At 37.4% G+C, this 12,849-nt stretch overlaps 2 protein-coding genes across 3 annotated transcripts in view; one reads left to right on the top strand and one right to left on the bottom strand.

The window, feature by feature from the left end:
- Positions 1 to 12,849, bottom strand: part of LOC136173730 (small ribosomal subunit protein uS14-like) — a 74,901-nt gene that overhangs the window by 35,858 nt on the left and 26,194 nt on the right. The gene's annotated exons all lie outside the window — the stretch shown is intronic.
- The window catches only part of RNF168 (ring finger protein 168), a 27,521-nt gene extending 14,672 nt beyond the window's left edge, over positions 1 to 12,849 (top strand). For both annotated transcript variants that reach the window (XM_065943585.1, XM_065943586.1), the window contains exons 5-7: positions 1,314 to 1,435; positions 3,166 to 3,247; positions 7,455 to 12,849. In XM_065943585.1, the coding sequence (XP_065799657.1) occupies positions 1,314 to 1,435; positions 3,166 to 3,247; positions 7,455 to 8,411 (1,161 nt within the window). In that variant the 3' untranslated portion in view covers positions 8,412 to 12,849. The remainder of the gene's footprint in view (positions 1 to 1,313; positions 1,436 to 3,165; positions 3,248 to 7,454) is intronic.

The raw sequence follows: 12,849 nt of genomic DNA, 5'->3' as shown, positions 1-12,849 counted from the left end.
TGCGTAGAAGAATGGAGTCTTAAACGCTGGACTACAAGGGAAGTCCATAAATTCTTACATAACATATTAAACCTGGATTTTGTTATCTTGCCATGGTTAAAAATTACTGCAAGACCAAAGGATACAGTGAGACCCAGTGATTTGAGAGGACCTGGCAGAATCACTTTAAGTTCTTTTAAAATACAAAATCCCTGGGAATGGGATTTAGGGAATACCACTCCCCTCTGGGGATGTGTGTGCAGGTTTGAGAGCCTCTAAAAACAATTCTTCTGCTTTCAAACAACAGATATCTTAAAATATACTTACCAAAGTAAAGTATATCCAGAATTGATATTTTTCCCCCATTTTTTGAGAGGCTTGCCATTCATAATATAACTGAGTTCTACAATGTACACCCTTTTATTTATTTATTTATTTATTTTATATTTATTTATTTTTTTTAATGTATACCCTTTTAAAAATTATATTTCCTTTTAAAATTTAAGTGAAATAGCTTCAGAACTTTACACAATTGAGAAATTAAGTAAAAGACATAGACCATGGAACTTCCCTGGCAGTTCAATGGTTATAACTCAGCACTTTCACTGCCATGGCCCTGGGTTCAATCCTTGATTGAGGAACTAAGATCCTGCTAGGTGAGCTGCAAGGCCAAAAAAAAAACCCAATAGAATAACAAATGGGATAGGAAAGAAAATATATCAAAGAAGAAACCCTAGGGTCAACTTTGTCTTTTAAGAATTATTGTTCTAATTCTTGTTTTCACATGGGATTATAAGAGCAGATCTATTGATATTTTAGAATAAAAGTTTGGTGGTTCAAGGCCAAATGTCAACCACCATCAAGTATGTTAATTTTTCCAATGACATAGTAGGAAACTTATGGGTCTGTCATGAGATAGGAAGTAAATATTCATGCTATTTATTGGTATGCCCTTAAATTCCCAAATTAAATTATTTTACATAAAATAACTTTTATTCCAGGTATAGCCCCAGCTTCTTCAATTTTCCCCTATAGGTTAAAGTAGTTATAAATATATGAAATTATTCATTAGAAAAATATAAAAATGATCAGTTAATGAGATTAGTATCATCATGCTCTTTGTGTTTATCTAACATAGGGTAATAATGCAATTTACACCAACTTAGATAAATTTAATCTTGTTTATACTAATTTTTGCATGGTCAGTATTATTTCACAGGATATATAGAATTTAAGCATAATGAGCATAATTCCTGAAAAATTCTATTGTGGATTCTGAGTTAATAGCTTATTTTATTAAAAAAATTTTTTTTATGCTTTTTCTGTTGTCAAAGAACAATTTCTGTGAGGGAAGTGTTTTGGCTTCGCCTTTGAATTCCAGAAAATCTGATCCGGTCACAACCAAATCACAAAAGAAAAGTAAGAACAAACAAACAAACACTGGAGATATTCAGAAGTAAGTGAATATAGACTACTGCTGTATCAAAATTTGGCCCATCAGCTCTGCATGAAAACCCTCCAGATGGTCTGAGATTGATGTAAAGTGAAAATAAGAGAGATGCTCACATAGCTTAGATTCCTGGCTAGCATGAAGAGAGATGTGAAGCCTTTTTTTATCTTGACTGCTCAGGATTTCCATGTTGGTCCCATTTTCTCAAATCAATCAGTTGGATTCCTTCTTCTCTTGGTTGAGATTCAAATGGAAAACAAAAAAACAACTAGTCCAGTATAAGATCATCTTCATTGAAAGAGTTTACAGTTTGGCATCTAGATCTTACCCCACTCTGTTTTTCCCAGTTTATATATTACATTTCTTCCCTACTGTACAAAAAGCATGAGTCAGGTAGTCAACAATGGAGTGAGTTTAGTCGCCCCACTGTGCCCCTCTTAGCAGCAAGATGAGTTGATAAGCTTTCCCAGAGTAATTCGTAGTCGAAGAAGTTTATCAACTACAATTTAGACTTCAAAAACATTTAAGGGCTTTTGGTTCAACTAGATAAATATGTGCAGGTGATTTACCCCCTTCCAAAATTCATAGAAGTTTAGGATTTGAGATGGTGGAAATTTGGGACAGGCAGATGAAGATTTATGGGGAGAGGGCAGCGTTAAAAGAGGTGGTTGCTGTTAAGAGAAAAAGCAGACATGTAGCATCAATATTATTAATGTTGATATTATGTAAAGTAGAAATCAAGAGAAAAGCCATTAAAACAGAAAAGCGGGGATATTTCAAATTGATATATTATTATTCTGCATAAAGGATATAGGGGGCTTCCCAGGTGGTGCTGTTGGTGAGAGAACCCGCCAGCCAACGCAGGAGACATAAAAATGGACAGGCTCGATCCTTGGGTCAGGAAGATCCCCTGAAGAAGGAAATAGCAACCCACTCCAGTATTCTTGTTTGAAGAATCCCTTGGACACAGGAGCCTGAGAGGCTGTAGTCCGTAGAGTCGCAAAGAGTTGGACATGAGTTTGAGAAGCAACTTAGCATGCACACACATAAAGGATATAACTGTCATTAAATCTTCGTGAATCTAACTATATACTTTGAAATATATAAACATAAAAATTTATCAGAAATACAAGATTAAACTGATGCTTAGATAGAGATGTGCTCTTTTGCTAACATATTGATAAATCTTTTTTGTCTCTAATCAGATAGTTGATACAAATTTGTATGTAATAAAATCTCTAAACCAAAATGGTAAAGAATCTGATCATGGACCATTTTTCAGAGATTAAAAATTTAGAATTTCTGACATTAAAAAGAAACTAACATATTCCTTCTCCTGATTTAAAATGTCATTTCCATTACTTAAGACTACACAGCCTTAGGTTGTTTTGATGCCAGGACCTACCTACTTAGATTCTTTTGAGAATTAAGGAATAATTTAGATTTGACTTTTGCTTCCTTTTCTTCTATTTTTCACTAAATATCATTACTTGGACTTTTAAGTTTTGTTCCAGAGCTAGACCAAAATACCTGAGACAGGGAGATAAAATAACAACTTTTTCTGAGAAATGAGCCAAGTAGCAAGCCGGACAACTTTCAGCATAAATAGCTAACCAGGCTTTATTTCATTGGATACATGCCACTTGTGTTTCAAAGATTCAAATTTTGGCAAACTTTTTTTTAATATATATATTTTATTGAAGTGTAATTGACTTCAAACTCTTTTTTTTCTAAAGGTATTTGTCACCTAAATCTCAACTTGGGTCAGCATCACAGTCTGAAGTTGTGCAGGAAGACAGAAAAAGCTCCATGTCTAAGGTTTGTGGATGCTAAAGTATTCTTGGCTTGGCAAGTTTATTAATGCTATAGATCGTTAATACTTGTAGTTTCCTAACTTTTTTTTAAAAAAGTCACTGTAGTAAATGGAATACACCTTCTTAATCAGCTTAGTCTCACCTAACTTAGGAGTCAGCAGATTTTTTCTCTAAAAAGCCAGACAGTAAATATTTTAGGCTTTGTGGCCCAGGTGGTCTCAGTCAACTATTCAGTGACTTGTTTTCACGTGGAAGCATCCAGAATAAAATGTAAACAAATGAGCTTTTTTTGTTCCAGTAAAACTGTTTACAAGAACAGACACCAAGTTGAATTTTGTCCATTGTGGGGGAGGAGCTAAGATGGCGGAGGAAAAGGACGGGGAGACCACTTTCTCCCCTACAAATTCATCAAAAGAACATTTGAACACTGAGCAAACTGCACAAAACAACTTCTGATCGCTAGCAGAGAACATCAGGTGCCCAGAAAAGCAGCCCATTGTCTTCAAAAGGAGGTAGGACAAAATATAAAAGATAAAAAGAATTTTGTCCATGGGCAAAATTTGTAGATCCCTGACCCAGATAATCATTATGGTGTGATCACTCACCTAGAGCCAGACATCCTGGAATGTGAAGTCAAGTGGGCCTTAGGAAGCATCACTACAAACAAAGCTAGTGGAGGTGATGGAATTCCAGTTGAGCTATTTCAAATCCTGAAAGATGATGCTGTGAAAGTGCTAAACTCAATATGCCAGCAAATTTGGAAAACTCACCAGTGGCCACAGGACTGGAAAAGGTCCATTTTCATTCCAGTCCCAAAGAAAGGCAATGCCCAAAAATGCTCAAACTACCACACAATTGCACTTATCTCACACGCTACTAAAGTAATGCTCAGAATTCTCCAAGCCAGGTTTCAGCAATACGTGAACCGTGAACTTCCTGATGTTCAAGCTGGTTTTAGGAAAGGCAGAGGAACCAGAGATCAAATTGCCAACATCCACTGGATCATCGAAAAAGCAAGAGAGTTCCAAAAAAACATCTATTTCTGCTTTATTGACTATGCCAAAGCCTTTGACTGTGTGGATCACAATAAACTGTGGAAAATTCTGAAAGAGATGGGAATACCAGACCACCTGACCCACCTCTTGAGAAACCTATATGCAGGTCAGGAAGCAACAGTTAGAGCTGGATATGAAACAACAGACTAGTTCCAAATAGGAAAAGGAGTATGTCAAGGCTGTATATTGTCACCCTGCTTATTTAACTTATATGCAGAGTACATCATGAGAAACGCTGGGCTGGAAGAAGCACAAGCTGGAGTCAAGATTGCCGGGAGAAATATCAATAACCTTAGATATGCAGATGACACCACCCTAATGGCAGAAAGTGAAGAGGAACTAAAAAGCCTCTTGATGAAAGTGAAAGAGGAGAGTGAAAAAGTTGGCTTAAAGCTCAACATTCAGAAAACTAAGATCATGGCATCCGGTCCCATTACTTCATGGGAAATAGACGGGGAAACAGTGGAAACAGTGTCGGACTTTATTTTGGGGGGCTCCAGAATCACTGCAGATGGTGATTGCTGCCATGAAATTAAAAGACGCTTACTCCTTGGAAGGAAAGTTATGACCAACCTAGATAGCATATTAAAAAGCAGAGACATTACTTTGCCAACAAAGGTCCGTCTAGTCAAGGCTATGGTTTTTCCAGTGGTCATGTATGGATGGGAGAGTTAAACTGTGAGGAAAGCTGAGCACAGAAGAATTGATGGTTTTGAACTGTGGTGTTGGAGAAGACTCTTGAGAGTCCCTTGGACTACAGGGAGATCCAACCAGTCCATCCTAAAGGAGATCAATCCTAGGTGTTCATTGGAAGGACTGATGCTGAAGCTGAAACTCCAATACTTTGGCCACCTCATGCGAAGGGTTGACTCATTGGAAAAGACCCTGATGCTGGGAGGGATTGGAGGCAGGAGGAGAAGGGGACGACAGAGGATGAGATGGCTGGATGGCATCACCAACTTGATGGACATGAGTTTGAGTAAACTCCGGGAATTGGTGATGGACAGGGAGGCCTGGCATGCTGCGATTCATGGGATCGCAAAGAGTCAGACACGACTGAACTGAACTAACTGACCCAGATCATCAGACTCACAAAACTAAATAGGCTACCCCTGGTACCAGCTTCACTTAAAAAAGATAGTAGAATGGGAAATAAAGCATACTAGTAGGGCAGCATCAGGCATATCTGTTCAGCAAGAATCCTCACTGCAGAGCTCCTAAGTGATGGCCTGGAAGTGAGACCATGCAGAGAAGTGTAGTCACCACAAAGATTTAGAAGTCCCATGCCCCATAAGAGTCGATTATTTACTGTAACAACTCATGGGTGTAGCTTCCAGAGGTCCTGGTAAAGAACACAGCCAGTCAGAGTTGTAAGTCATTTACCAAAGCCCTGAACTTTGGCTTCCTGTAGGGGGTTAAAGATCCCTCCTAGGTTTCCTAGTACAGATGCAGTTCAACAATAAGGGTCATTTTTATCATAAGCTATGAGGCCTAGTAACACAAGTGACATTCTACCTCTATCATATTTGCAGGAAAATAGCACTAGAAAAAGTGAGCTGACACCAAGATCAATGTCCTACATAGAACTTTTGTTAACCAAAGTTTTGTTAATAGGTTCTTAAATTTTTTTCAATTCACATTGGTGGTTTTATAGAACCTAACACTTAATGAACATTTATGTGCCCCAAATGCACATACATACATTTATGTGCCCAAAATGTATGTATTTTCTTTAATCTTCATCACAACCACCAATTTTGTAAGGTATCCTTGTGTCCAATTATAATTGAGAAAACCGAGGCATGCAGAGGCAAGAGAATTGCTCAGAGTCCTATAAAAGTGAAAGTCACTTAGCTATGTCCAACTCTTTGTGACCCAGTGGGCTGTACAGTCCATGGAATTCTCCAGGCCATAATACTGGAGTGGGTAGCCATTCCCTTCTCCAGAGGATATTCCCAACTCAGGGATCTAACCCAGGCCTCCCACATTGCAGGCAGATTCTTTACCAGCTGAGCCACAAAGTTAGTCCCTTAAGTAAAGGTAATAGAGGAAAATTCAAGTCCAGATAGTCTGGCTTATGCTGGGACTAAAGATTGATGGAAGAAGGCACTGAAGGCTGGGATTTTTTTCCCCCATCCTGATATTAATACTCAGAGCAAAACATGGTAGGCAACTTAGAATTTGTCCAACCCAGACTACATTGGTTCACAGGAAATGTTATGAGGAACAATAAATGCAAAGCAAAGTAAGTAAAATAACAAGAGTTAAGATCTTGAACAAGAAATAATTTTTGTCTTGAAGCAAATTCTCACTGAAGCCTTTCTTAAGGCTTTCCCATGGTCAAAACTAATCCTAGATCTTAACATACCCAAGACCTGTAAGTGAGAAGAATTATACTGGCTAAAGCAAGGGTTCTTAACCTAAGGTCTGTGGGTAGAATTCATAGAGTAAATAAGAACCTGGATAGAAGAAAAGGTTTATCTTCTGCCTGACCTCTCATTTTAGTTGCCTTTAGTCATGAATATAAGCAGCAAACCATAATACTGTCAACAGTACCTGTGTCTTTGTCACCAGTAACATATTACATTTGTTGCAGATCTCTTGAAACATTATTTATACTCATCCCTCCTTCAGTGTTACAAATTACTAGACTTGTCACCAGATCTTATTATTTAATGTATTAATGATACACATTATTATAAGATTTTAATAATTGTGTTTTAATATAAATTGATACCTATGTATTTACTTTTATGTTTTAAAACATTATTCTCAGAAGAGATCTGTCAGCTTCACAAAAATGCCAAAAGGAGGAGGGTTTGTGACACAAAAAGGGATTAAAAGTCCCTGGGTTGGCGGAAGTTTATGAGAGGTCAAGTCATGGTGCCAGCTCCTGACCATACGTAAAACTGGCCTGTGGGTTTTGAGCTGTAGGTTTTCATGGGAGTGAAAATGAAGAAATACCTTAAGTTGGCACACAGAACAAAAATACTATTAAGAACTAATATATCTTAGTAGTAATAATCAGGTAATTATAGTATATAGTGACAACTCAGTTTTGGTATCAGATTTATATGACTTATATGTTAATAGGACTTATATGTTATAACTTGATGGTTTCCCTTGGTTCATTCAATCTTTTTCTGTTTTCTACAGGAAACTGACGACAACAGTGATGTGAAGAGCCCTACATGGCAAGACACAGACATTGAGGAAGATATGCCGACGCTTTCTCCTCAAATATGCCTTCCTATTCAGGAACAAGGGGCAGAATCTTCAGTGGAGTCACCTATGCCTCAGTTATGTACCAGTGATGGAGAATGGTGCCTTGAAGGAAAAGTTGAAACAGGACCAAGCAATCATGAAAAAGGGTTATGTGTCATAAATCAGGAGGAACCTAAAGCCAGATTTCCCTGCTCTGGAGATGCTGCCACTAAGCCTTATGGTGAAACAGAGAGTGTATCAGATATGACAGATATGACACAGTTCATTGGAAACAACACGGTTGAGACAGAAAATGAAGAGTCTCACCTACCGCTCAGTAAAGATACCTCCAAAAGAAGAAACCTAGACCCTCTGTCTGAAGCAATCAGAGAGCCATGCTTTTCTGCAAAAAGAAGAAAAATGTTCCCCAAAGCCTCCTCAGACCAAGAGGAAACAGAAATCAGCTTTACCCAAAAACTGATAGATTTGGAACATCTACTTTTTGAGAGACATATGCAAGAAAAGCAGGACAGGTTATTAGCATTACAACTTCAGAAAGAGGTAGATCAAGAGCAAATGAGGCCAGACAGGCAAAAAGGATCCCCAGATGGGTATCAGTTACGGACTGTGTCCTCACCTCCAGACAAATTACTCAATGGACAGAGAAAGAATTCCAGAGACAGAAACTCCAAAAGACAAACCGAGCTAAAGCAGCCAAAACCTCGGACAGACTCAAAAAATGAAAATCAGCAACCTTCTTTTAAGATCCAGTTGAAATGTTCGGTTAATGGAAGAAAGATAGCAAATTCTACTAGAGAGAATTCTAATGTACCTAAAACTGCTCATTCCCTACAGCCTAGTAAGTCACAGAAAAGTATTTTTCAGATGTTTCAGAGATTCACAAAGTAATGCTTAAGTAAGAAGAGTATTTTATAATCCAATAAGGCTGGGTTGTGAAGCTTTCTATCATAGGTTCTTTATAAATTTTTCATTAGCTCTGCTCTGTGGACACAGTCATTGTCTCTAACTAAAGGACCATGTGATTACAAAGGAGGAATATACAAATGTGTTTCTGCTGGACTCAGTTGTAAGCAAGAGTCCCACTCCTTCCCTTTTTTTTTCTTTTTTACTTCCCTTTTTCAATAACTGTGATGTACTAAGTATAGGTTGACAGTCTACAGATATAAAATTGCATTTGCCAACTCCCAGGAAATCTTCAGTTCTGTGCATTTCCCCAAAATGCATATTTATGGCCTTTGAGCTCCTTTTTGTCCTGACTAGTAATCAAAGCAACATTAGTACCAAGTAGCTGAGGGATCCAGGCAGGGTTTAAAAGCTGTTTTCTTGCAGCTTTCCCATATATTTGCAGAGCGCTTGACATACGTCTTTCATAACACTAATTTCCATCTCTGCTTTAATTACTTTAAGTATTACAATATTTTCTTTGACTTAAAATGGGTTGGGGTCAGTGTGAAATCAGAAAAATCTGGATTTTCTGGAAAATTAGGACTTAGTTGACAAAGGAAACCAGAACTTGATGCAAAGGAGCTTGTCTCCGGATGAGGCTGAGGGGGGTAGATGGACAGTGAGGGATGATCAGACGCCTGAATCTAGAATGGAGTAGCACGTGTAGTCTGGCAGAGTGTTCTTCCTCATCCTTTCTTTGCTGAATGACACAAGAAACATTCAGACTTTATAGTTTTACACACCATACTATCTAATCGACTATTCCAGAGAAAAAAATGGAAAGTTATGTCACAGTATCCTATATCGTAGAACCTGAGTAACCATGTGTTTATTTCCTTAGGTTATCATACTGACTTATTTTGTGTTTATGGACAAAAATAGAAAGTTTAATACTTGGGTTTTGCCCTGTCTTACCCCCGAAAGTTAAATAGGAAGGCAGCAATTTCATTTTATGAAATTTAACTTAGAGATCTTTTGTTTCAGTAGTATGAACAACTTTGAGCAAATAACAGGCTTAACAGCATTTCTGATGGATGTCTAGTTAACCATCCTATTAAGGTAATAACATAATAAAATGTCCTAGAGTTAATAATTGTAGCTTAAATTTATCAGTGCTTTTGGACATTGATTTTTTTTTTTTCCTCCAAATTTTGTAACCAGAATTCTGTAATCTGCATAATGATGGCATCTCCTTCAATATTGATTAATTATGGGTAGAATCCTGATGCTAATTTAAAATTTAGTTTTCCCTTTCTCAAAAATTATTGTCTCCTGAGTAATGATTGTGCTGAAATGAAGTGAGTGTACTTAGAAACTAACCAAATTTGTCTAAAGTAGACTAAAATATTTTCATCCAACCAATATTTTTTAAGACCAATTTTGCTTTACATTTTAGGGATTCCTCAAATAAAATTTACGCAGTTAAATCTTCCTGGAATAGTCCATGACCAAAAAGGGAGAAAAATAGTATAATGTATTTAGGATTTACGTATATAACCACTTATTTGTCTGTGAAAAGTCTTCCTGACTAAAATTGGCTTTAACACAAAATTGTAACTTCTTAGTCTTTCTGATACTCCTACTGTGTATGCATCTTTGTGAGAAACTAATAAATATTGTGTCATTAGAATGTACTGATACTTTTCCGTCCATTTTTATGGAAGGGATATGAGAGTGTTTAATTTCTCAAGGAGTGCTAGAACTGTGCAGAGGCTGAGAATCTGAAAATTAATTGTTAAAAATTTAAATGGACTATATGTTTTATCACAGTTAAAAGTTAAAACATGAAAATAAGTTCTGTGTAAAAACTACCATAAAGGAAAATTGGAAGACATGGAAGACTAGGGAAAAAGTAGATACAGTTCACCATGAAAAGCTAATTTCTTTTTATAAAGTGTCTGCCAATACATTAAGAAAAAGACTAACAACTCAAAAGAAAAATTAGAGAAGTTTATGTTCCTAAGAAACAGTTCCCAGGAAAGGAAATATAAATGGCTCTTGAATGTGTGAAAAGATGCATAATATCATTTACACCAGTGCTCATATGTTTTTCCATCCTTCATTAGTAAAGATAAAGGAGCTTTTTTGGTTTTGTTTTTATGTGCGTATGGGTTTTGGTTTTGGTTTTGTTTTTTCCAGTCTTGGCAAAAGTGTAGGGAAATAGGCATTCTTATATGTTGCTTGATATGAATAGAAAATTTTGTTTAAAGCCCTGGAGAGGTAACCTTGGCAATTTACCTCTAGTGATTTCTTACTGTTTTTACATATATGTAGAATGGCATGCACAAAAGATTTTTGTATGGTATTGTTTGTAATAACAAGTTAGAAACAACCTTAAGCATATCAAGAGACAATAAATGATGGTAAAATAGAATACTATACAGCAGTTAAACAAAAAAACCCACTTTACTGATATGAAAAGCACTATAAGATATAGAGTAAACAAAAAATACAAGTGTAGAATAGTATGCAATTTATCCAAAGAAGAGAAATATATATCTATGTAAGAGAGAGAAAAACAGTATTGCAAGCAGGGAGAAAAACTGGGTGGCTGGGAAACAGAAGTGGAAGAATGAGTTTATGTTTTTATACTTCTTGAATTTTCAATCATGTTGAATGTATCATCTACTCAAAACTTAAATGTTCCTAAAATATAAGATTAATGATATGTATGCATCTAACTAAGCCTATACCACTCTAGACAGTCCTTTTTTGCCTTTAAATTCTAAGAATCATAATTTAGGAAGATTTTTCAGTGTGAAAAAAAAGGAACTTGAGTTTTTGCAAATAGCATTGTGAATGAATATGTTTTTTTAAATTATCTGCGAAGCAAAGCATATGCTTTTCAGGTAGCAGTGCTGTAGACCTGCAGTCCTGCTGAAGATAATGAGAAGAGCCAGATAAAAGTATAAAATTTTCTACTTAAAAACATCAGAAAGCTACTGAAACAATAAGGACTAATTTAGGGGCTAAGATTCTAGAGAGGGGAGATGTGAGAGGTGGATTGATGTTTGCAACCCCTCTTCCACTTGTAACATGTGCCTATTCTGAATGCAGAATGAGAATGAGGACTTCGGCTGGGTGAACAGGTCTGCTCTACTGGCAGAACTCTTGGCCAGCTCATGAAGCTGGAGTTTTTAGAGACTTGAAGGTCATCAGACACAAGTTCCACTTTCTCATCAAGATAACTACAGTTTTGAAACTGTTAAGAGCCGAGGCTAAAAGGCTGAAAACCTCTGAAAAGCAGAGAGGAGTTGTCATCAGGCTCACACTGCAGATGAGATAGGAACAGAATTCAGGACCTACCAGGGGAAGGAAGCTTGTTGAACACACCAGAAGCCTCAACTGAAAGGCCCCCACCACAGAAGTCTGCAAACTAAATCCCAGGAGTGAAATCTGCACTCTGCGATACTTGTAGAACATGTGAATGGCTTTTAACAGACTCTTAGAGGGACTTATCTGGTGGTCCAGAGGCTAAGACTCCATGTTCCCAATGCAGGGCGCCTGGGTTCGATCCCTGGTCAGGGGACTAGACCCTGCATGCTGCAACTAAGAGTTCACATACCACAACTGAAAGATCTCACATGCTGAAACAAAGTTCCAAGAGCCTGTGTGCTACAACCAAGACCTGGTGTAGCCACATAAAGAAAGAAAAATAAATAAATACTTTAAATAGCTCTTAGATTCCTTAGTTGACATATAAGGAACAGAACTGTGGGGGTAGTAATTTGTGCATGAGCTTTGGACCACCAAAGTGCATGTGGTGCAGGAGGGAAGAAAATGAATGTCCTCCTTAACTTGGTCTCTACCTGTATGACCTTAGGCGAGCTACTTAATCTCTCTTAATTTGTAAACAGGAATCAATGTAACCAAGAGTTGCTATGGAGAATTAAGGGAAGTAACAGAGCAACTGGCACAGGCCCTGACTCAACAAAGAACCTTAAATGATAGTGTCTGTCCTGGCTCTCCTCCAGTCCCACTACCCCATCTGATCCCACTTTTGGGAGAGTCACTTATCCAGTGACTTCATGTCCCGTAAGTGCCCATGTGTATCATCCAGTAAACTGCAGTGGCCTTCTGTCTACTCATGAACACTACGCACCTCTCCCCTACCAGATATATTTTTAGCTCTGTGTCACAAGAGACCCCTGACCGTGAGTTTCCCTGTGTTACAGTTCCCAGATCACAGGTGACTTCAGCCTCAGAGGAAACCATTCCTCAAATATCTTGTGGCTTCTTCAAATTCCTCTACAAGTTCTATACATTTGGTATGCATAAAGGTGTGTAAAACAAACTGCAACAGGGAGGTGAGCGTCTACTGTATGTTTACCCATATCTTGATTCCTGTGTAAAGATGTTAATAAATAATCATTACTTTAAA

The sequence above is a fragment of the Muntiacus reevesi genome, chromosome 8 (assembly GCF_963930625.1).
Source record: "Muntiacus reevesi chromosome 8, mMunRee1.1, whole genome shotgun sequence".
NCBI classification, from domain to species: domain Eukaryota; kingdom Metazoa; phylum Chordata; class Mammalia; order Artiodactyla; family Cervidae; genus Muntiacus; species Muntiacus reevesi.
The sequence above is the reverse complement of the archived record's forward strand: the minus strand, read 5'-3'. Positions and strand labels throughout refer to the sequence as shown.